At 47.9% G+C, this 22,394-nt stretch overlaps 1 protein-coding gene across 11 annotated transcripts in view; it reads left to right on the forward strand.

The window, feature by feature from the left end:
- Positions 1–2,530: 2,530 nt before the first annotated feature.
- ADAMTS7 (ADAM metallopeptidase with thrombospondin type 1 motif 7) overlaps positions 2,531–22,394 on the forward strand; it is a 141,516-nt gene continuing 121,652 nt past the window's right edge. For 4 of the 11 annotated variants that reach the window (XM_037910110.2, XM_037910112.2, XM_037910108.2 and 1 more), the window contains exons 1-3: positions 2,532–2,986; positions 10,261–10,616; positions 18,563–18,761. In XM_037910110.2, coding sequence (XP_037766038.1) covers positions 2,902–2,986; positions 10,261–10,616; positions 18,563–18,761 — 640 coding nt within the window. In that variant the 5' untranslated portion in view covers positions 2,532–2,901. Of the gene's footprint in view, positions 2,987–10,260; positions 10,617–18,562; positions 18,762–22,394 lie in introns of those variants that run through there. The other 7 variants (XR_005226975.2, XM_037910113.2, XM_037910114.2 and 4 more) reach the window with 4 other exon arrangements.

Genomic DNA, 22,394 nt, shown 5'->3' on the forward strand with positions numbered 1-22,394 from the left:
AGTAAATGTCCAGACCTTGTCCCAAGTGCTAGAGCTCAGTGGAGACTCTGCTTTGTGGCATGCTCCTGCCCAAGCTTTCAAAGCGAAAGTTCACCAGGGTCAATGGCTCCTCAGGCTGACATAGTGAAGGCACGTCAGTTTCACGGCCAGTGGTGCACAGGGCCAGCATCACATCTGAGGGCCTTTGGCTGCCCTAACCCCATGGCTCGGGTACCCATTTTGCAGCTGAGTGAACTGAAGGTGGCCTTTCAGTGTGAGATCCAACGAGACTCAGATCAGTGACCTTCAGGATTGTAGTTGAGTGCCTTCATCACTCACCTTGGCACCTCTGTTTAGCACTGTAAATAAGCATGTTTGTTGCACTATTATTTGAGGAGTTGGGATAAGTATTAATTAAATCAGTACCTATAGAAATTCCAGCTGCTGAGCGGCCTTCTGTAGGACAAAGGAGTAAGGAAGGGTGGTTCTGTGATTAAAGGCCAGGTCTAAGAATTAGGAAATCAATGTCCTATTCCCATCTCCACTGCAGACCCTGGGTACTTAACTTCCCTGTGCCTCAGTTACCCCCACTTGTACAATGGGGATAACAACATTATTTCTCTAACTTCTGTTCAAGTCCTAAACCTGTGCAAATAAGGTGAGTGAATAGCAAGTGTGAAAAATTGGGACAGGGTGATGGAGGGTACCAGGTGCCTATATAAAACAAAGCCCTGAATATCGGGACTGCCCCTGCTGGAACAGCTTCCTGGGGTTTATCATCAATAATAAAATGGTCCATTTTTGACCCACGTGGCTAGTCAGAGTTGGGGGGCCTGGGAGCAGAAATCAGTGATTGTCAGGTATTTCTTGGATGCAGCTTTATTTATTTACTAAGACTGTACAAAGTCGTGTGTCTCCGAATGCAGAAGGGATCAAATAGCAGGAAACAGCTTCTTTTGCTCACAGCCCCAAAAGCATTCTCTTCAGGCTTCACCCCTGATCCCAAAACTTCTCCCCAGGTTTCTTCCGCAGTCAGACACCATGCTTACAGCTGCTCCTTCTGCCTGTCTGTCCCCCAATCTGCATTTGTGTGTGTTCTCCCTTCCCTCAGACACCCCACCCCTTTACCCAAAACAATAAATAGCAAAAGCCCTCTGCCTGCTCATTCCAAAAACGCCTAGGTGCACTCACAACCCCTTTTTGTCTGAGGGGTGGGGTGCCTGGTGATTAATTTATCCAGTTACGTTAATTGAAGGGTGCGTCCACATCCAGTCTCAAAGATGTTTGTGATCTAAGCAGTCACCAGTACACAGCATAGCAATAACAATACAGGAGAGCATACAGCAGGCCACCACTGAGATCAAGGCCCTGTTGTGCAAGGCGCTGTACATATGCATAGTAAGATGTAGTCGCTGCCCCAAAGAGTTTACCCCCTAGATTGCCAAAACAAACAGTACGGGTAACTTGCCCTGGTCACACACCTAGAGAATCTGCTGCACAGTGGGGAGTTGCTCTCACACCTCCTGAGTGCCAGTCTGATATTGCTATGGGTCCCAGCCTTGGGACAGGATAAGGGGTTCATCCCACTCCCAGAAATAAGATCCAATACTTTCAGACCCTGTGACAGGCATTGCTCCACCTTCCCCCCACACTGGTGGAGGAAGAGAAGCTGGTTAGTATTATTTAAATTAATGCTAGCTTCATTTCTAAAATCTCATTTCTGGCGACCTTGAGCCAGCAGCGCCAGACTTCTCGGAGAATGTTAGAATTAGACCAACAGGCTGTACTGGGCAGTGGGCCGATGGGCACAAGTTAGAGCAGATTTGGGGCTACTCTAACTGACAATGGGGCATCTAGTCTGTAGCTACTCCCCGACTCTGGATGGCCCCTCAAAGATGCCCTCCCCCTCCTGCCCTGTGCAAAACATAGCTCGGGGGCAGCTCAGAATCTGGGGCCAATGTGTCTAACTCCCCCCAGCAAGGTCTGCTGCGTACTGCAGTGATTGAAGGGACAGTCCTGACATCTTTGTATCTCAGTCTTTACTTTGTTTTTTAAACGATTTCCCACGGGGATGTAAGTTCTAGGGCGCTGCGGCCGGCCTGCCACCCTCCCGGTCTAGAAATCACCTGGCGGACGCTTAGCAGTAGATAAAGTGGCTCCTGGGGTTACCCTTACATCTCAGGCTCCTGTTCACTCCTGCAGCAGCCGGGACCGGGGGTCGGTCCCCCCCGGAATGGGACCACGGAGGCCTGGGGTGGTTTATGCCCAGCCCAGCACCACACTGAAGTCTCAGGGCAACCCCCCCTGCTCCCAGCCCCGCCGCAGGACACGCAGCTGCGCTCCACGTGGGACGGGCCCCCCGGGGCACCTGTAGCGCCCAGCTGCCGAAGGAAAAGCCCTCGGCCAAGGCAGACAACTCAGCGGGGGAGGCCGAGCGGGGCGGGGGACGCACCGGTGGGTGCTTCGCAGAGCCACCAGGCGGCTCCCTCGCACCAGCCCGAGAGGCCGGGCCCGGGGAAGGAGCCGCAGCGGCGGAGGGGGCCCGGGGGCTCGGCGGGGAACGTCGGAGTCACTCCCAGCGCTGGTCCTGCCCCGTGTGCGCGGCGAGCAGCGGCTGCGGCCCCGGCCCGGGACACGCTGGTTCGGGGCACCCGGGGGGGCTGTTCCCTTTCAGCCCCGGGCGGCCGGGGTAACGCCCGGGGCGCACACGCTGACAGCCGGGCACGGGGCCGGGGCCGCCGCGGAGCCGCCCCCGGGAGAGCCGGCAAGTGCCCGCCGGGGCCCCGGGGCGAGGACCGGCCGCGGCCGGGGCGAGGAGCCGAGCAGGCAGCGGGACGCGGCGCCGTGGGGCGCCGAGGCGGGACGGGGACATGCCCCCTCGCCCAGCCGGCCGGGAGAAGTGAGCCCCGGGTCGTGCCCAGCATGGCAGCCCCCCTCCGGCGCCTCCTGCTCCTCGCCGGGGCCCTGGCGGGCTGCGCGGAGCCGCCGGACAGAGCCGCGGAGAAAGGTCTGTACCCCGCGGGCGGCTCTTTTGTTCGCATCGGGGAGAAGCCGCTGCGAGTTTTGCACCCGAGCGGGAAGAGGGAGGGCGGCGGCGGCGGGCGAGCCGCCTCCCCGGGCTGGCTGCAGCCGTGTTTTGCGGGGAGCCTGCGGAAGGCTGCAAGCGGCTGCCCGGGGCGCACCGGGCGAGGGAGCCGCAAGTTTGCAAAAGCGGGTTTGCCGCGGGGAAGCGGCAGGTGGGATTGGGCGGTGGCGGCTGTTTCTCGGCCGGAGACAGGCGCGTCCCGCCGGCAGAACCCGGGCCAGCTCCGCTCCTGCCCGCGGGTCCCGGGAGAGCCCGCTCTGTCCGGGCCCTTCATGGCAACGAGCCGCGTTCCGCCCGCCGGCGGGCCCGGGCTCAGCTGCCTCGTGCCGGCCGGTGGACACCCGTGTGCGGCAGGAGAGGAGGCGGTGAAACCAGGAACAGAGGCCGAGCTGGACCCCACGGCCCCGGGGATCCGTTTACTGAGCGACGGAACCGTGCCTCGGCAAAACTCAGCCGCAGGGTAGATGCAAGGGCCGGCCCCTGGGAAGCGGCGATGGCCGGTGACCCGGAGAGGAAGGGGCATGTGTCTAAGCGCTCCCCTGTCTCCAGCATTAGAAGCCCTGTGATGTACCCCCAGCGATAAACTCCTGGCTTGCAGCAGGTACCAAGAGATGGGAAGACTCCTGAAGGCTGGGACCCTTTCCTCCTTAGGACCAGAGCATGGTAGGCCTGGGAGGGACCTCGAGAGGTCTTCTAGCCCAGTCCCCTGCGCTCAAGGCAGGACTAAGGATTACTTGGCCCAGACCAATTCCTAGAGAGTCCCCCAGGCCTCAGAGCCGGGACCCTCCATCACTCAGATTCGCGAGGAGTAGAGACAGAGGAGAAACTAGTGCAGATGCCGAGGAAGTCAAGAGGTTTGGGGAGATCCCCTGGTGTACAGGGTGCTCTGGTACATTCCCCTGGTGTAGGTGCCCTGGCTAGGTCGCACAAGTGGAATTACTGTACAAGCCTTAACTAGTCACCACGTTTATCACTAGGGGGCAACTGTTTACCTGAGTAGACTTTGTCTCGGAAATCACATCCGCTGCAAAGGCATTTTCCTGGACCATCTCCGCATACTTTTTACTTTGTCCCTTCCGGTGTGACAGGCATTTTTTTATCGGTAATATAGATGTACAAAGACTGTTTGGTTTCAGAGCAGCAGCCGTGTCAGTCTGTATCCGCAAAAAGAAAAGGAGTATTTGTGGCACCTCAGAGACTAACCAATTTATTTGAGCATGAGCTTTCCTGAGCTACAGCTCACTTCATCATGTTTGGTGCTTGCAGTACTGGCAGACCAAGGGATCCATATGTCTTTGAGGCTGGTGTGCCGAATTGTGCCTCCTGTCCTTGTTCCAAAGGGTTCTCCTGGGGGAATTCTGCCTCACCGAGCATGCGCAGAATACATGTCCCCCGCAGGTGGCTGCCACTACGGGCCACTGGACCCAGCAGAGCCCAGCTCCAGGGCCGGATTAACCTTCTGTGGGCCCCAGTGGAGCATGGTGCGGGGAGGTCAGTCCCCAGAGCAAGGGGCCGGCCAGAGGCAATGGGACATGGCATGGCAGGGGCGGCCCTGCTCCGCCCAGCGCGAGGGCACTATTTACAAACCGGCAGTTGCCAGATGCACAGTGGCCCACCTGGCCCTCTGCTGCCAGCATGCCCCTTCCCCTTGGGGGCGGGCCCATGCCACACCACACAGCCTCCCTGCCCAACACCCCCTGACTCCCTATGGCCAGAGCCCCCGGACCCACTATGCCCAGTACCCCCCCAAAACCCTCCAAACAAATGCACAGCGCCTTGCACTCCAATCCTGCCCAGCGCCCCCCTGCCCACAGCCCCACCACAACTGCCCAGCACCCCACACAGAACCCCCACTTCCTAGTGCCCCAACACACACATCTTCCCTGTCCCCTCACAACCCAGCACCCCCCCGAGACTCCCCAAGAGACCCACTCCCCCATGCCCTGCCTCCCAGCCACATTCACCAGTCCTGTTGGGAGGCGACCATCTGCTGAGCTGAGCTGGCCGTGCAGCCAGGGCTGGTCCCAGGGCCAGGAATCGCTCCAGCCCCTCGGGAGTGGCGTGATCAGCCAGGCCAGGGCCTGCCCCGGCTGGGCTCCCTCAAGACCCACTTGCCTGGAGGGGCCCAGCCAAGCCCCCTCTCCCCCCAACAACCTCCCCTCCCCGCACCTGGCTGAGACTGGCCAGGCTTCTGCACCAGTCCCAGGCGGCTCGGCTCCGGGGAGTCAGACGGGGCCCCACAGGTGGTGGAAGCGGAGACTGCCCGGAGCTGGAGGTGCCCTGGGGTCCGGCCGGGGAGCGGAGAGGAGCCCTCAGCCAGCCAGGCAGCCGGCCGGCAGACCGAGAGAAGCAAGTGGGGAGCCAGTGGGGTCTCTGTCACAAGAGGTACTGCCCAGCTCGCATATAGAACACACTGCTGGGGGAAGGGAGAGGGGGCGAGAGGGCTCCTGGCAGCTGCAGGTCCCCGCACGCCCTGAGGGAAGGCGAGGGCAGCGCACAGGAAACTGGGACCAAGCATCAGGCTGTTTCTCCCTCTGCATCCCTGGGCTCAGGGGGAGGTGAGCAGGTGTCTGGGCTGGTGAGGGGGGCATGGCTGGGCTCTGGGGAGAGGAGGTGTGGGTATCTGAGCAAAGGGGGGGCTCTGTAACTGGGCTTTGGGGGGGCAGGTATCTGGGCCATGGCGGCCCCGTGGCTGGGCTCTGGGAGGGTGGGGGTTCAGGTATATTGGCTAGGGGGGGCCATGGCTGGGCTGGGGGAGGGGTTGTGGGCATCTGGCCCCCCCAGCTGGGCTCGGGGGAAGGGGCAGAGAAACAGGAGCTGGGTTGTCATAGGGGTTTCTTTAGCTCTGTGGGAGTTTTTGTGTGTCTGTATTGTTACAGACATACTTGCTGACAGGTATTTGAAGTAAATTACCAAAATAATTAAAACTCGTGTGATTATGTAGTGTTATTTTGACAAATAAAATTTGCAGAATTTTAAAATTTGTGGTGCAGAATTTTTAATTTTTTGGCACAGAATGCCCCCAGGAGTAAATGGGGTTTGGGATTCTCTTCTGGGATTGTTTGTTTCTATTAACTGTTGACGACTATTTAAAGAGATTCTGTGGTTAGGTGATGGTTTGTGGCTTCTCTGGAACTCAACTCTGGGGGAATCAGAGTACACTTTCCTAGAGTACTGGGCTGTATTATTCATGTTGTCCTGTGTCAGGTGGCTCTCCAAATGATGGAGAACATAAGAATGACCATTCGGGTCAGACCAATGGTTCACCTAGCTCAGTATCCTGTCTTCTGACAATGGCCAATGCCAGACGCTTCAGAGGTAATGAATAGAACATGGCAATCATCAAGTGATCCATCCCCTGTTGTCTAGTCTGAGCTTTGGGCAGTCAGAATCTTAGGGACGTGTAGAGGCTGTGTGCTTGACCATCTTAGCTAATAGTCATTGATGGACCATATGAACTTATCTAATTCTTTTTTGAACCCTGTTATAATTTTGGTCTTCACAACATCCTCTGGCAAGGAGTTCCACAGGTTGACTGTGCATTGTGTGAAGAATTACTTCCTTCTGTTTCTTTAAATCCTGCTGCCTATTACTTTCATTGGGTGACCTCTGGTTCTTGTGTTAAGTGAAGGAGTGAATAATGAAGTGTTATGTACCTTCTCCACACCAGTCATGATTTTATAGACCTCTGTCATATACCCCCTTAGTCATCTCTTTTCTACATTGAGCAATTGCAATCTTTTAAATCTCTCCTCATATGGAAGCTGTTCCATACTCGTAATCATTTTTGTTGCCCTTCTCTGTACCTTTTCCAATTTTAATATATCTTTTTAGAGATGGGGCAGCCAGATCTGCACGCAGTATTCAAGGTGTTGGTGTACCAAGGATTTATATAGAGGCAATATGATATTTTCCATTTTATTCTCTTTCCTAATGGTTCCTAACATTCTGTTCGCTTTTTTGACTGACGCTGCACATTGAGCAGATGTTTTCAGAGAACTATCCCTGGAAACGCCAAGATCTTTCTTGAGTGGTAATAGCTAATTTAGAACCCATCATTTTGTTTGTATAGTGGGATTATTTTTTCCAATGTGCACTACTTCGCATTTATCAATGTTTCATCTGCCATTTTGTTGCCCAGTCACCCAGTTTTGTGAGACCCCTCTGTTACTCTTCTCAGTCAGCTTTTGACTTCACTATCTTGAGTACTTTTGTAACATAGACAAACTTTGCTACCGCACGGTTTACCTCCTTTTCCAGATCATTTATGAATATTTTGAACAGCACTGGTCCCAGGACAGATTGTTGGTGTACTCTGCTATTTACTTCTCTCCACTGTGAAAACTGACCATTTATTCCTACCCTTTGTTTCATGGATCGGTAACTGGTTACAAGATAGGAGAGGACCTTCCCTCCTATCCCATGACTTCTTACTTTGCTTAAGGATCTTTAGTGAGGGATCTTGTCAAAGGCTTTCTGAAAGTCCCGGTATGCAATATCAACTGGATCACCCTTGTCCACATGCTTGTTGACACCCTCAAATAATTCTAATAGATTGGTGAGACACGATTTCTCTTTATAAAAGCTGTGTTGACTCTTCCCCAACATAGTGTGTTAATCGATGGGCCTGATAATTCTGTTCTTTACTACAGTTTCAACCAATTTGCCTGGTACTGAAGTTAGGCTTACCGGCCTGTAATTACCAGGATCACCCCGGAGCCTTTTAACAAAAATCAGCATTACATTAGCTGTCCTCCACTCATCTGGTACAGAGGCTGATTTAAGGGATAAGTTACATTATCACAGTTAGTAGTTCTGCAACTTCAAATTTAAGTTCCTTCAGAACTCTTGGGTGAATCCCATCTGGTCCAGGAGACTGATTACTGTTTAATTTATCAATTCGCTCCAAAACCTCCTCTATTGACACCTCAGTGTGGGGCAGTTCCTCAGATTTGTCACCTAAAAAGAATGGCTCAGATAAGGGAATCTCCCTCACGTTGTCTGCAGTGAAGACTGATGCAAAGCATTCATTTAGCTTCTCTGCAATGGCCTTGTCTTCCTTGAGTTCTCCATTAACACCTCAACCATCCAGTGGCCCCACTGATTGTTTGGCAGGCTTCCTGCTTCTGATGTACTTAATTTTTTTTTTTTTTTTTTTTTGCGGTTAGTTATTGTCTTTTTCTAGATACTCTTCAAATTCTTTTTTGGCCTGCCTAATTATACTTTTACACTTGACTTGCCAGAATTTATGCTCCTTTCTATTTTCCTCAGTAGGATTAAACTTCCAATTTTTAAAGGATGTGTTTTTGTCTGTAACCACCTCTTTTATTCTGCTGTTTGGCCGTGGTGGCATTTTTCTGGTCCGCTTACAGTTGTTTATCGATCTATTTATTTATTTATTGGGGGTATACATTTAATTTGAGCCTCTATTATGGTGTTTTTAAATAGTTTCCATGCAGCTTGCAGGCACTGAGCCAAGATAACCCTCTCTAGGAACCAAATGTAGAACATGTGTGACATCTTGCAAAGTCTCAGGGAAGGGCAAGAGAGCATGGTGACCCATATCATTTGGGAATAAAAGTTGCTAATGAAAAAAATGGAAATGAGAGTTGGAAGTATTACATCAAGTGAGATGGTGTTAGAATGTGTACTGCCACATCCGATAAAAAGCAGAGGTGGGTTCAAACTGCAAACTTTGGCAGACACCTGAAAATCTGTGGCTGATCCTGGCAATTACAGGCTGGTAACCTAACTTCAGTATTTGGCAAAGGGCAACAAAATGATCAGGGCTATGGGACACCTTCCATACAGGGAGAGCTTAAGAAGACTGGGACTGTTCAGCTTAGAAAAGAGATGATTAAGGGGAGTATGACAGAGATCTATAAATCAGGACTGGTGTGGAGAAAGTGAATAAGGACGTGTTATTTACTCCTTCACATAACACAAGAACCGGGCGTCACCCAATGAAATTAATAGGCAGCAGGATTTAAACAAATAGAAGGAAGTAATTCTTCACACAACTCACAGTCAACCCGTGGAACTCCTACCCAGAGGACAATGTGAAGGCCAAAAGTATAACTGGGTTCAAAAAAGAATTAGAGAAGTTCATGGAGGACAGGTCCATCAATGGCTATTCACCAAGATGGTCAGGGACACACCCCCATGCTTTGGTTGTTCCTAAACCTCTGACAGCCTGCAGCAGGGACTGGATGACAGAAGATGAACTAGGTGGACCATTAGTCTGACCTGGTATGGCCATTCTTCTGGCTGTTCAGATTTGGAGGTTTGGTTCAGTCTATTATAAAACAAAAAGTAGCCATTTGCAAATTTCAGATCTGTATCTGTATCTGTATTTTGAACTCTTTTCTCTTCTTCAGTCTCCTCATCATAAGTAGTGTCAATAGAGCTGGTTTCCTAAACTCTCTCTGACATCATGTGTTTCACTAATGCTATATTGGAAGACAAAATATGTATATTAATGAATTTCATGCTCAATGTCTATCTCTGACTGATTAAAACTGGATGTCATTTTTTGAATTTTTGTCAAAACCTTTAATTGAAAATTTTATGTTCTCTGGAAAAAAAAACCCTAGAATTTGTTTATGAACATTTTTATTTTTTTGGGTGGCAGTTTTCAAACAGCTGTAATTAAAATAATCAAATTAAACTCTTATCTATTGAGGATTAAATATTTACATTTGAGCTACTATTGCTTATGAAGTTCCATTATGAGCATGTAAAAATTTATTCAAGTTAAACAACTACTCACCCAGAAAACACCTTTTCTTATTTCAGAGGGAGACTGTCTGCTCTTCACCACTAATTGTCTAATGAAACTTTCATATTTATTTGGGATTGTTTCCTCTGGCACTTTGTAAGAATAAGGGTGTTAACTCAGGTGTCCTGACATCATTCCAATTTGAATAATTATATCTGCTCATGTAATTTAGCTTGCCTAAATTCTCCCTCTCAGATAATCTTCACTTCCTGTTCTGAATTACTGTGGTGTAATCCTTTGCTCTTTTAAACAGCTGACACTTATCATCACAGATGTGTCTCCAGTTCAGAGGTGGGAAGAATGATCCCTCCCTACTGAGAATTTGTAGACCCAATAAACATGAAGTGCATTGGGATCCTTTGGGATGAAAGATTATCATCGTCTTTATATCTGATCATTGCAAATATTTTCTTCACAGAGACGGTTCTCCGGCAATATTCTGGCTATGACGTTGTTCATCCAATCCGAGTTGATGAGAGCGGATCTTTTCTGTCCTATGATCTGGCTCATCGCGCAATTCACAAAAGGGCCCTTTCCTCAAGGAACAATTTGCTCTCCTTTTATGAGCTGCATTACAAAGGACAGCACCTAAAATTCAATTTAAGCGTTAATAACAATCTCCTTGCTCCTGGGTTTGTTAGTGAGAGACGATATGGAGGAATCACCAATGCCAAGATCCAGTCTTACAATCACAACTCTTGTCATATGATTGGAGAGGTCCAGAACTGGGCGCTGAAAGGTGGTTTAGCCGCTCTTAGCACGTGTGATGGGCTGGTAAGTGTTCCAGTTGAATTCAGAAAAATGACGCTTTAATCACAGGGATATCAAAATATTAGAAACGATGGGTAAAATCCTGGCTCCGTTGAAGACAATGACAAAACTCCCATTGACTGCAATAGGGTAAGGGTTTTACCCTTCAGATTTGATACTGCCTCCACTGAAGTTAACATCAAAGCTCCAATTGACTCCAGTGGTGCAGGTTCACGTTCTGTCGGCTTACCTGTTTGGGACTATGCTTTCTTGTCTTCTTTCCATACTCCTGTAGAAAGTAGATTTCAGGTGTGAACCACTGAAGACTGTCCTATCTCATGCCTCCTTCATCTGCTATAGTCCAAATGTGGGATCACAGAGGACTCCATTAAAAACAGTCCATGCAGAAAGCTTAAAGAGATTTATGGTGAAACGATTTATGGTTGATGAAACTCATCATGTTTTCTGGACATCAGTGCCAAAGTCACACTCTGCTATAACTAATTTAAATCAATGAAAACACCGGGTTTGTGTAGGAAGCAGCTAAATTTGGGTCTGAAACGAAATGACCTTTCCAGTGAAGGAAAGATAAAAGGTACGATAAATCCAGTCTGTTTCCATTAGTTATTAGACTAGAGTCACACCTGCCTGCCTTGCTGAGGATTAAACAAGTCAAAGGGTAACATTTTCAAAAATGCCTAAGTGACTTAGGACTCTAAATCCTATTTTCAAAAATGACCAAGGAATTTAGGAGTTGACGTGAAAGTCTCATTGAGTGCCCAGGTCGTTTTTGAAAATAGGATTGAGTCTTACATCACTAAAGCACTTTTGAAAATATTCTCTTCTATCTTGATCAATATAATTAAATCCAGACATCGCCATTTCCATGCAGGTGTCTTGGGGCAACAAATATTCTGATTGTCTTACAGCAGGCAGTGGAATGTATGATGTATTTGTCTTCTAGTGCCTGGCCCACAGACCGAATAAAGGGACCGACGACTGGGGAAATCCTTTTTAGCTCAAGTGATAGAGGCCTGAGGTTCTGGAGATAAGGAGGGCTCTAGATGTGGTTGCCCAGCAGGATGTGTGTGTGAGAGATTCATCTAGTAATTGTGTCAGTTGCCCTGCAGCATGGCTTAAGATTAATGTATTTAAACAACAGCACTATGCATCCGTGCATTGCATTCATCTTCTGGCACGCGATGCTTTTTTAGAATCAATAACCTGGACAGGTCACAGATTTGGTTTTGGTTTTTTAACTTGAAATTTAGGCATTTGCCACTGACATCCTGTGACAAAATCATCGATGTTGTTGGTCAGATGCTCAGCTTGTGCAAGTCAGTGTAGCTTCATGGCATCTGGCCCCGAAAGCCCTGTTGCAGATTACTAAGCAGTGGGTAGCAGATTGAACTCTGCACATAGCATCAGTTCATCTATTGGAGAAGGTGAAGGTAGTAACAGCGAAGATCAAATATTTGTAACTATTACCTGATGCTGAATGTTATTTGGAATTTAAGAATAAAATTTGGGAGATGCTTAAGGTGTCAGCTAATCACTGCGGAGATCAGGAAAGGTGTGATCACCGTGTGCAGGATGTACCTCATGGAGAGAATACTGTAAGGTGCTGAGCACATCCTGGGAGGTACAGAGGACCCTTAGTTCCTACTGAAGGGAACAGGAGCTATCTGCGCTCAGCATCTCATTACATTGCAGGATCAGGCCCTTTAGTTTGAACTTTCTCCCTAAGTTCTACAACTCATGAGAAGAGTTTCTGGATTTCGACATACAGCTGCTGAGTAAAGGGCGGAGATGCAGTCTAGTGGCCTGGGCACCCCAGTGGGAACCAAGGAGTTCTAAGACTGCCTCTTACACTAACTGCCTCTCGGGCCTCGGCTGCTTTTCAAATCTCTGAAGTTGGGATGGGAGAGTAAAAACTACTTACTTCTTGAGCTGAACAAATGCCAAAAAAAAAATATATTCCCAAGCATTCATTCAGATAAAAGAGGTGAATTCCTTTAGGAGGAGCCCATAGCCCTTTGAGTCGCATGTTTGCAAATGTCTGAGTGAAATATTGATTGCCAGATTGTTCAGGGAAAGGGGAAGTGTTATGAATGCTCATGTGAATGTATGTGCCCATAGATACCCTGGGCAAATATATAGGCACACTGGAAGTATTCACAAGGCCATCTTGAAAGCTATTTATAGGTGGGGGACTTATCCAGTCAGGAAACAGAAGCAATACCATGTGACTTAGATGACCAGCCCCATTGCAGGAGTTAGGCATAAACAAATACTCAAAGCAATAACTGTAAATAGTTCATAGGCTGAAGTAAGTTCACATGAGCCATTCATCAAATAATATTCAAAGAAGAAACAGATTAGTGAAAATTGAAGTCTATTTGCAGATAATCCACAAACAGGAGAAGGGACTAATAACAAATGCATGATTTGCTAGGAATAACTCGGCCAGCTCAGTCCCTTTCACAGGGGTGTTGAGAGGAATAAGTAGCTAGTTTGTAAAGCACAGTGAAGAAGAAAAGTCCAATGTAAATGCTAAGGATTCTTATTTATTTAAAAGTGGATTTACTAAAGTAATGATTGACAGGAAAAATGGTTAGACTAGAAGAACTTCGCAATATGTAGTTTAGCAGAGCTGGTGAGCAGCTATTTATCATATGGTCAACCTATTTAGAATCACAAGAGAACAAACAGTTTAATGCTCCCAAATCAGTGAGCTTTTCAACTTGGCTTTATTTTTTTTTTTTAAAGCTAAACCTGAATTTTTCAGCAGACAGACGTTAAAACACCCAATGCTATACAAACAATATATAATGTCATATATAACAATTGTTGAAAGTAATGCAGCATGAGCTGTGCCTTCATTATAAAGGATTAATCGCATATCATTTGGAATTGTGCTAAGAATTACTGTATGTAAACAAGGAAGACAATACAGTTCTGCAGAAGCTGGAAGCTACAGGGGTAGGACACAGTGGCTTACTTTTATGTATGATGGTAATACTTTACATTCTAAACTTAATGTTGTTTCCATCCAACTTGTAATGTACAAGTGACTTGAAATTTCTGCCTGTGACAAGATCAAGTGTAATTAGCATTCCTCAAGGCCATATACCTCTTATCTTTTTGATCAACATCTGGTCTAGCATTCGTTATTCTGTGTAAGTTATAGTAATTACATGTTTAGTAGTATCCTTCCGCTGCCTTTCTAGCTTTGTGTTTTTATGACCACGTTTCATCTCTATCAGATTATTTTTAAAAAAGACCATCACCTTAGATCCTTGCTGTCCAAAAAATTAAAATAAAGCAATCTTTATTCCTTTGCCCATTAAGGGCCTTATTCTGCTCTCTCTTAAACTGGTTTTCTGCCGGTGTAATTTCATCAGCTTCAGTGAAGTTACTTCTGATCTGTACCAGTGTAAGTAAGAACAGAATCTGTCCTATGTACTGTACAGGAATTACTGAGATAAAATAAGGAATTATCACATGCAATACGCAAAAGCATTAATGAAATTGTAAATATTGACGTGAAACATACAATCCCACCCAGAGCAAATCTCATCCCTTGATAAAATTTAATTTAAAATATTTTACCAGGAGAAAAATCTCCTTGTGATGAAAATGTCCCTTTTGAAGGATATTCTGGGCAGTTATAGGCAGAGGCCATGATACACATCCACCTTCCATTATGGAGGGAGACAGAATAAAACGTATTAAGAAACTAATTGAAAGCTCCATAAGGAATAGGTCTGCGTAAGGGACAATGTCCCTGGAGCTCCCATCTCCGCACCCCTGTGGCTGTGCCACTTGTGTGTTGTAATGATCTTCCCAGAGACAGCATTAATAGCCCGTGTTTCTGAAAGTCTCCTTGGTACTCCACACTGCCAAGAATGCACCTGGGGCAGTCCTGTTCCTCTCTGAACACTGCGCTACAGGAGTGTCAGCCCTACGCTTATGGAATTACGGGAACAGCACTTTGTGCTGTCAGCAGAGAGAACCATCCCAGTTACAGAGCTGAAATCCTCAGAGCAGATTCCAGGGGCTGCCGTAACCCTCCCATACACACCCGACGGCGAGCTGTGCTTTACTGCACGGGTGTGTCCCCTCCACACATCGCAGGTACAGCATGAAGGCATCATTCAGCCACAAGATACATCTTGGAAACAATGTAACCTGAAAAATTAATGGCTTCATTTTTGAATGAGAAAAGTGAGGTCAGACTGGCTGTGCTAAAAGCTAACCCTCTGGGCCTTCATTCCTTAACGGAGCTGCAGACTGTCACGGGGTCCACTCACTGCAGGTGGCGCCTCCTCCTGGCAGCTCTGGGGAATCTTTCCAGGCCCAAGGTCCCCTTTTGCTGCTCGCTGCCTGCCCTGCTGCCTCTCTCTCTCTGCAGCCACTCTTGCTCTGGGCCCTGCAGCCTCCTTTTCATGACTGGGCGCTCTGACCAGGTCACTCTCTGTTTCTCCTTTCCATGGTACCAAAGTCTCTCCTGCCAAATAGGCTCAGGCAGTCTTCCCGTTCACTGCCCAGCCGGTGCCACTTCCTCAGTGGCTGGAGGGGAACCTGGGCCCGACCCCTATTCTGGGTTCCATCTCAGGGGCCTTTTCTTCAGCAGCCAAGGACTGCTCCCTCCTAGACCTTACTATCCTTCCCTAAGCTTCTTCCATACCTTCTGGCTCTCCCCACTCCCTTGGGTTTGCCAGCCTCACAACTCCCTCCTCCCAGGGAGTGACTGCAACCTCCTCTCTGCAGCCCCGCTCTGCCATCAGCTCTCTGGCTTTATAGGAGCCCCACCTGTTCTTGCACAGGTGAGCTTCCCCTAATTAGGGTCTTCCTCTCAGACGTAATTCTCCCAGCTTGCTGCCTAATAGGTTAATTGGCCCATCTTGCTTCCATTAACCCCTTTAGGGCAAGTGTGGGATGGACACCCCAGCACACAGACAAGAAAGAATCAACCAAGCATCAACTGGAAGATCACATGAAGTATCATTAAAGAATATGGCTCATGTGGACAAGAGCCGGTGACCCACGCTGTCCTTGGTGTCCCAGCCTCGGGATTTGCAGTGGAACCCCTGTCTCCTCCATAGGCTAGAACACAATATTAACCCCTACATTTGCCTGATAGAGATGGGCCCAGCTGGGAAGCTCTGGTCCAAATACAAACGTCTCCAAAGTTTGGATAATTGATTTTTTATTAGTGTTGGTGGGCCCCAAGGGCAGAAGGCTTCAGGCACACACAGAGGTTGTTCTGTTTGCAGGAGGCATCGTGGAGGATAGCAATACACAGGACAAGGAGCTAGGTGGTTTAGTGGGGCTGGTGTTAGCAACAGAGAGAAGAGAAGAGACACCATAAGAAATGAATTTCAGCCCCATGAGCCTGGTTTTCAAAGCTCCAGCTGAAATCAATGGGGGCTGTAGATGCTCAGCATCTGGAAAATCACAGACCCATCATCTTTTCCATGGAAACCACTGAGTTACCACCACTAATTAAGGCCACAACCGTACAATTGGATCTGTACAGCTAGACCCTTGTACAAAGCCCATTCAAGACACTGAGGCCTTGCATGTGCATAAGGGCCTGTCTTTGTGAATCCGGTTGCAGGATCAGGGCCTAATTTGGGGGGGGTAAATCCTGCTCTTCGGTGGTGAGCAGCTCCTGTGGGACCCTGCCAGACCCAGCCTGGGCGTGTGAGGTTGGAGCATGTTGGGTTCACTGTGGGATGAAGTAGCAGGGTCAAAAAAGGAGTGTGAAGAAGTGGCCTACACCAGAGCGCCTTTGCATGGCCTGGGGTCATGCGTCAGGTAGCCTGCCTTAGTTTCCCCCTCAAGGGGCTCCTTAAGGAAACTCCACACACCCTTTTTGTCCAGTCACAACACCCCTTCTTGGAGTCCGGATCAGATTAAAATAAACTCAAGGATGAAACTAAGTCCAAACCAAAGTCCATCCATTTAACCCTCATCAGGTCACTACCAGTCATTTCCTGCCGGTAGTCTCAGTCCCCCATCCCAGGGATCTCCTCTGTGCACTCCTAGCAGTCTCTAATCACCCTCCTTCCAGGCCTTCCTGCCTGGGGCTTGCCTTCCCGCTTTGGCAGGCCACTCCCAGGCCCTACCTGGCTGGAGTCGCAGTGCCAAGTCCCCGGCTTTCTGCTGGAGCCAGCCCACTCCTAGCAGTCCCTGCTCTCCCGCTGCAGTAGCAACTATCCCTTCACTGCGCTCACCTTCTGCGCTTTATAGGGAAATCACCTGATTCATACCCAGATGTGCCTCTTCAGGGTTGGCCCCAGGCCTCCAGCCCTTAAGAGGCAGCCACCCTGTAATAAGGAGCCATAAGTGTCCAGAAATTCCCTTTTTCAGTATCTTTGTAACAACAGCAGACAAACAGCATAGAAATAGCTCTGAAAGCCACCGGAGCAAAAGTGAATTGAGTTGTGTCTGTGTATGCCTGGAAGATTTCCACAGTGTGGAACTAGCCCTCTGGGGGAAGGAGAAGCTAATTGCTCATAGTCAGGCCTCTTGTAGCACGTGAAGCCTGGTGAACTGATGATCATACTTACAAAACGTCTCCTGGAATAAATGGAGAGTTTAACAACAAGGCTTTATTGTGCCACATTTTAATCTTCCCTCGTTTTTTTCCTGCTTGTGGCATGCAAAAGTAATGAAAATGTCAGATCAAAAGCATAATAAACAAAGCTGAAAACGAATGGGTTATTATGTAAGCATCCTACACAACAATCCACTTCAGACAAGCCAGACAGAGAGCAAGGCTACTCCACAGCAATTAATTTAGCTCAGAACCCGCAGAGTGCTGTTACAACATGAAGATACATTCAAATCACATTTCTAGCAGCACTACCCTCCCGCAGCCCAGTGATCATCCACGACTAAGAAACCTACAAACTCCTTCTCCAAAACTCCCCGTTCCTAGGAATGAAACAGATACACAGAGCAAATTCAGAGAGGCTGAAGTCAGGAGAATGGGAGCATTGCCTAATTGTAGTTACTATTGATATCGTTCAGTATCACAGATTTGAGACTCAAACACAGAGCCCCATAGCGATCAGCAGTGGGAGAGTTTATTAAACAAATGAAAGCATTAGGATTTCATTTCCTGCCAAAGGAAAGATGCCAATAGCACCTCCTCGTTGTGCTGTCCGTGCAATTGTTTGGCTCAGTGAGTAACTCTGAGTTTCCCAGCTTTGAGTTCCTGCAGTGAACTTGGACCCCTACAGCTTCCTGTTCCTCTGCTTCCCTAAAGATGTTCTGATGCGTGAGCATAAGAAGCCAGAGACTCGCACTTTGGTTAAGGGTGGTTAAAAACCATGGGTGCTTATACCGTGTAAATGGGCAGCAGCAACTATCTTGAATTTAGAGGGACACCCTAATAAAAATACTGCAGCGTTCTACAAAAACTACTCAAAATGCTGGAGTAGCACTGTGATAAGATGTAGTACGTTGGTCTGTTACAGAAGAGTAACAGAACTTTTTAAATAAGGGCAGAGGCAAAGAGTGATTTTAACACAGGAGAGAAAAAGAAGCTTGCAACTTACTCGCACACATGACCTTACTGTTCTCTCTTGGTGTTTTCTGTGTCTGCTTGTCTTCAGAAGCCTCTGTCTGTCTCTGTCTAAATCCTTACTATTATTGAGCACCTCAGCATCAAACAGCCTTGCCCTTTGTTTCTAACTGGAGGCGGTTAAACTTTGCAGTGCATGCATGAGTTTTGCTTTCTGAATCTCAAATCTTGACTAGTGTGTTCAGTCCATGCTGGTTTGTTGTTCTGTGTCTGGGAGCTTATAGTTCTCAGCATGGATAAAGAGGCAAAAGCAACATCTTTACAAAGCATCTATTTCTGCATGACAAATTCTGCAAACCCATCCCACTGTAATTGTCTTCACCGTGAGCCAATGCATCATACAAATGACACTGACTTTCTCTCCCCCTCCCAGAGAGGTGTATTTCGGCTTGCAAATGAAGACTATTTCATTGAACCTCAGGCTACAAATAAGCACGAGGACGGGACAGCCCGTCCCCATAGGATCTATAAACGTCATGCTCCAAAATATGAGGAAGAAGAGTCGATAGTGGAATCCAGCAGAAAGCGAGACAGGAAACAGCCCGATACCTTGGGAACATGTGGAGTCCAAGGTATTTTATCTCCTTTATTGCAGTTTCATAGTGAGTCAAAAGCAGCTAGAGGATAACGGATTTTAATAATAGGACAATGAAAGATAAACAGTTGGGGCCCCATCCTGCTAGGTGCTGAGTGCCTTTGATATCAAAGCTCAGCATCTACCTCCTGTGCTAAAGCATTCAGCATCCTCACACACAACTCTGCCTGCAAGAGGGATAGAAATTGAACATTAATTTGATGCTAAATCATACTGAAGTTTGGGGTTTTATTCCTGGAATGTATTGTACTGCAGGTCAAGTGTACCAACTAGCAATAGGCTGGCTAAAAAGAAATCTCTTAGGTCATCCAGAATATTTCCAGCAAAGACATACCCCAACTGCAAGTGCATTTATGCCCCAAAAGGGACAGAGCCAGAGCCTTCACGAAGTCTACTAATGCAAGACAAGTTTTGAAGCGGAAGATGCTCAGGTACTACAATGAGGGTAGCACAATGAAACTCTAGGATAAATAGATGTATCAATAGCTTGACAGCTATTCTCAAAGAGAGTGCCAAGTTTCCAGAATTGTAGACAAACATTATTTTCGCAGACGTTTGTATTATGGAAGGGCTGGCCGCTTTTCAAATTGCCGGTCATTAGTGAGTGACAGCTGCTAAGGAATTTGCTTGTACGGCACCAGGCAATCATTTTGTGGCATTCATAACTTGAGTCCCACAAGTAACAAGGGTTACGCTGGAGGGCAGCATTTTTATTGTCACATGGCAAGAGTTCTGCATTTGCTACGTCTTCTCACATGCATGTGCTCAGTCACTGCAGCCCTAAACCACAAGCCACTGATTGCCATGTTTTCCTTCCACTCCGACGTCAACTTTCTGCTTTGTGGTGACTGTTTGTTTTCTTGCAAATATCAGTTTTTTGTGACTTAGCAGCTGGTTGGACTTTCAGAGTGAAATAGTGGCTCCACTGAAGTCAAATTCTTCCAGAGCAGTGGGCTTCCTACATTCTTTTGGAATTTAGGTGGGGATTATTTGATCTAGAATAACTGATCCAAAAGAGGAGAGACGTGAAGACTGAAATCAGCAGGATTCCTTTCCAAGAAAAGAGCATGCCTGGAAAGACCAGTGGCCCCCTCCATAAATTTCAGCTTTTAAGGCCATCAGGGACCATTATGGTCACCTGGTCTGACTTCCTGAATAGCACAGGCCACCCAATTCCACTCAGCTATTCCAATATCAAGCCCACACCTTGTGGTTGAGCTAGAAAATATCTTTTAGAAAGACATCCAATCTAGATTTAAAGACTTTAAGTGATGGCGAATCCACCACATCTCTTGGTAAACTGTCCCAACAGTCCATTATCCTCACTGTTAAAATTTTGCTCCTTAACTGTAGCCTGAATTTATCTAGCTTCACCTCCAGCCACTGGAGCTTGTTATGCCTTTGTCTGCTTGATTAAACAGCCCTCTACTGTCAGGCATTCTCCCCACATAAGTACTAACACACCATGTTCACTACAGCATCACCCAAGAGTTTCCAAATTACATTTTGTACCTCAAACATTGACTGTACTATTGGACAGGAACTAGAGCAGATTTGATTTTGCAGGCTTGGGAGTGAACCTGTGCCAACCTCAGAGAAGGATACCTGTGTCTAGTCCCTTATGAAATTCTGAGGCTTTTCACAAAGATGTTACCACTCTCTTCAGAGGCAAAGGATAGCCCAATGATAAGAGCAGTGGCCTGGGGACTGAGAGACCCATATTCAATTCCCTGCTCTGCCACAGATATCTTGAATGGCCTTGGGGAAGTCATTTATTTCTCTGTATCTCAGTTTCCCAACTATGAAATAGTATTTTCCTACCTAACTGGGGTGTTCTGAGGATAAATACATTAAAGATTGTGAAATGCTCAGTTGCTGTGATAATGGGGAGCTGTGTAAGTATTTTAGACAGACTTCTCAATTGCCAGGGCAGGAAGCAAACGGTACATTATCTACCTTGTGTGCCAAGGCAGAAAGGTTTAAATGCACAGTTCCTTGGTTACGAGCTCCTTTGGAAAATTTGTAGATTGAATCCACTGCAGAACAGGTGAGACCCTCCACAGCGGGTCCAAGAGCCCAAATCTTCTCAGCACTTGCTGCCACAGAAAGTGTCATCAGCACAATCACGCGTCCTTCCGACAATGAAGGAGACAGAAAAGGGTTGGTTAAGAATATTACCTAATATTCTTCACATCCTCACCGTGGCTTCTCTGCGGCTGTGGAGCATAGTAGAATTCCTTCCCAGGTGAAGTAGGGTGGATGGTACAGAGCGCCACTGGACAGGAGCTGCATTTTGTTCCCTGAGCAAGGTACACTAGATAGCGGAGGAGCCGTAAATCTGTGTGATGTGTAACTCTAAGACACTATGAACATACTTTGAAGATATTGTGGGCTTGATGCAGGAATCACTGGGTGAAATTCTATCGCCTGTACCATGTGGAGGATGAGACTAGATAATTCATAGATTTAAAGGTCAAAAGAGTCTACTATGATCATCTAGTCCAGAGGTCCCCAATCTGTGAGGCCTGCCCCCCCTCAGGGGGGCATGGAGGAATGTTCGGGGGGGGCATGGCTAGGGCCTGGGCCAGCCCCCACGGGGGAGGGGTGGGGAGCGAGTGCCACCCGGCTCCACTCCTGGCCCCAGCCCCAGCCGCTGGCCCCTCTCTCAAGGCTCTGCTCCTGGCCGTGGCTGCCAGCCCCATGCTTGGGACCCCAACTGCTGGCCAAGGCCCCTGGACGAAGCTCTGCTCCTGCCCCCAGCTCTGTCCCCAGCCTCAGCCCCTTTCCCCCTGTCTGCGTCCCCCACATCCGAGAGCCGTGGCCCTACTCCTGGCCCCGGCTCTGGGGAGGCGGGGGCGTGAAGTAAAAAGTTTGGGGACCACTACTCTAGTTTGACCTGCATAACATAGGCCAGAAGACCTCACCCTGTGACTCCTGCTTCCAGGAATCCTTTCCCTCTGGTTGATCTAGAGCACATCTGTTAGAACTCTGGGCAGTCTGGACGCTTGTATCTTGCCCCAGCAGAAGTTGGCCCAATAATATTACCTCCCCCACCTTGTCTGTCTCATATCCTGGGGCCAACACAGCTACAACACCACCACAAACAACCTTTCAGAAACTCATTCAAGTCTTGATTTAAAGTCTTCAGATGATGGACAATCCACCCCATACCGAGGGAAAGGTGTTCCAGTGGTTAGTTACCCTCACTCTTAAAAAGTTGCACCTAGGACTGAATTGGCCTAGCTTCAGCGCCCTGCCATTGAAACTGGTTTACCCTTGTCTGATAGACTGAAGAGGTCTCTATGTCAGAAGTCTTTCCCCATGTAGGTATTTGTATACTGTGCTCAAGTCATCTCTTAGCCTTCTCTTTGTTAAGATAAATAAATTGAGCATCTTTAGTCTGCCATTACAAGCAAATGATCCCTTTTGGCCTTAAAAATCTATTAATTTATGATAATGAATGAGTGACTCCCCTGGGGCCTCGTTTGGCCAGATGATGATGCATGTAAATTTCCACTAGAGTATAGACTAGTAATTTAGTCCCAATCACACTATGGAAAAGAACATGTAGAAAATCTGTAGGATTTCCATTATTCTGGTCCTACCACTT

This window comes from Chelonia mydas, chromosome 10 (genome assembly GCF_015237465.2).
Source record: "Chelonia mydas isolate rCheMyd1 chromosome 10, rCheMyd1.pri.v2, whole genome shotgun sequence".
Classification (NCBI taxonomy): Eukaryota; Metazoa; Chordata; order Testudines; family Cheloniidae; genus Chelonia; species Chelonia mydas.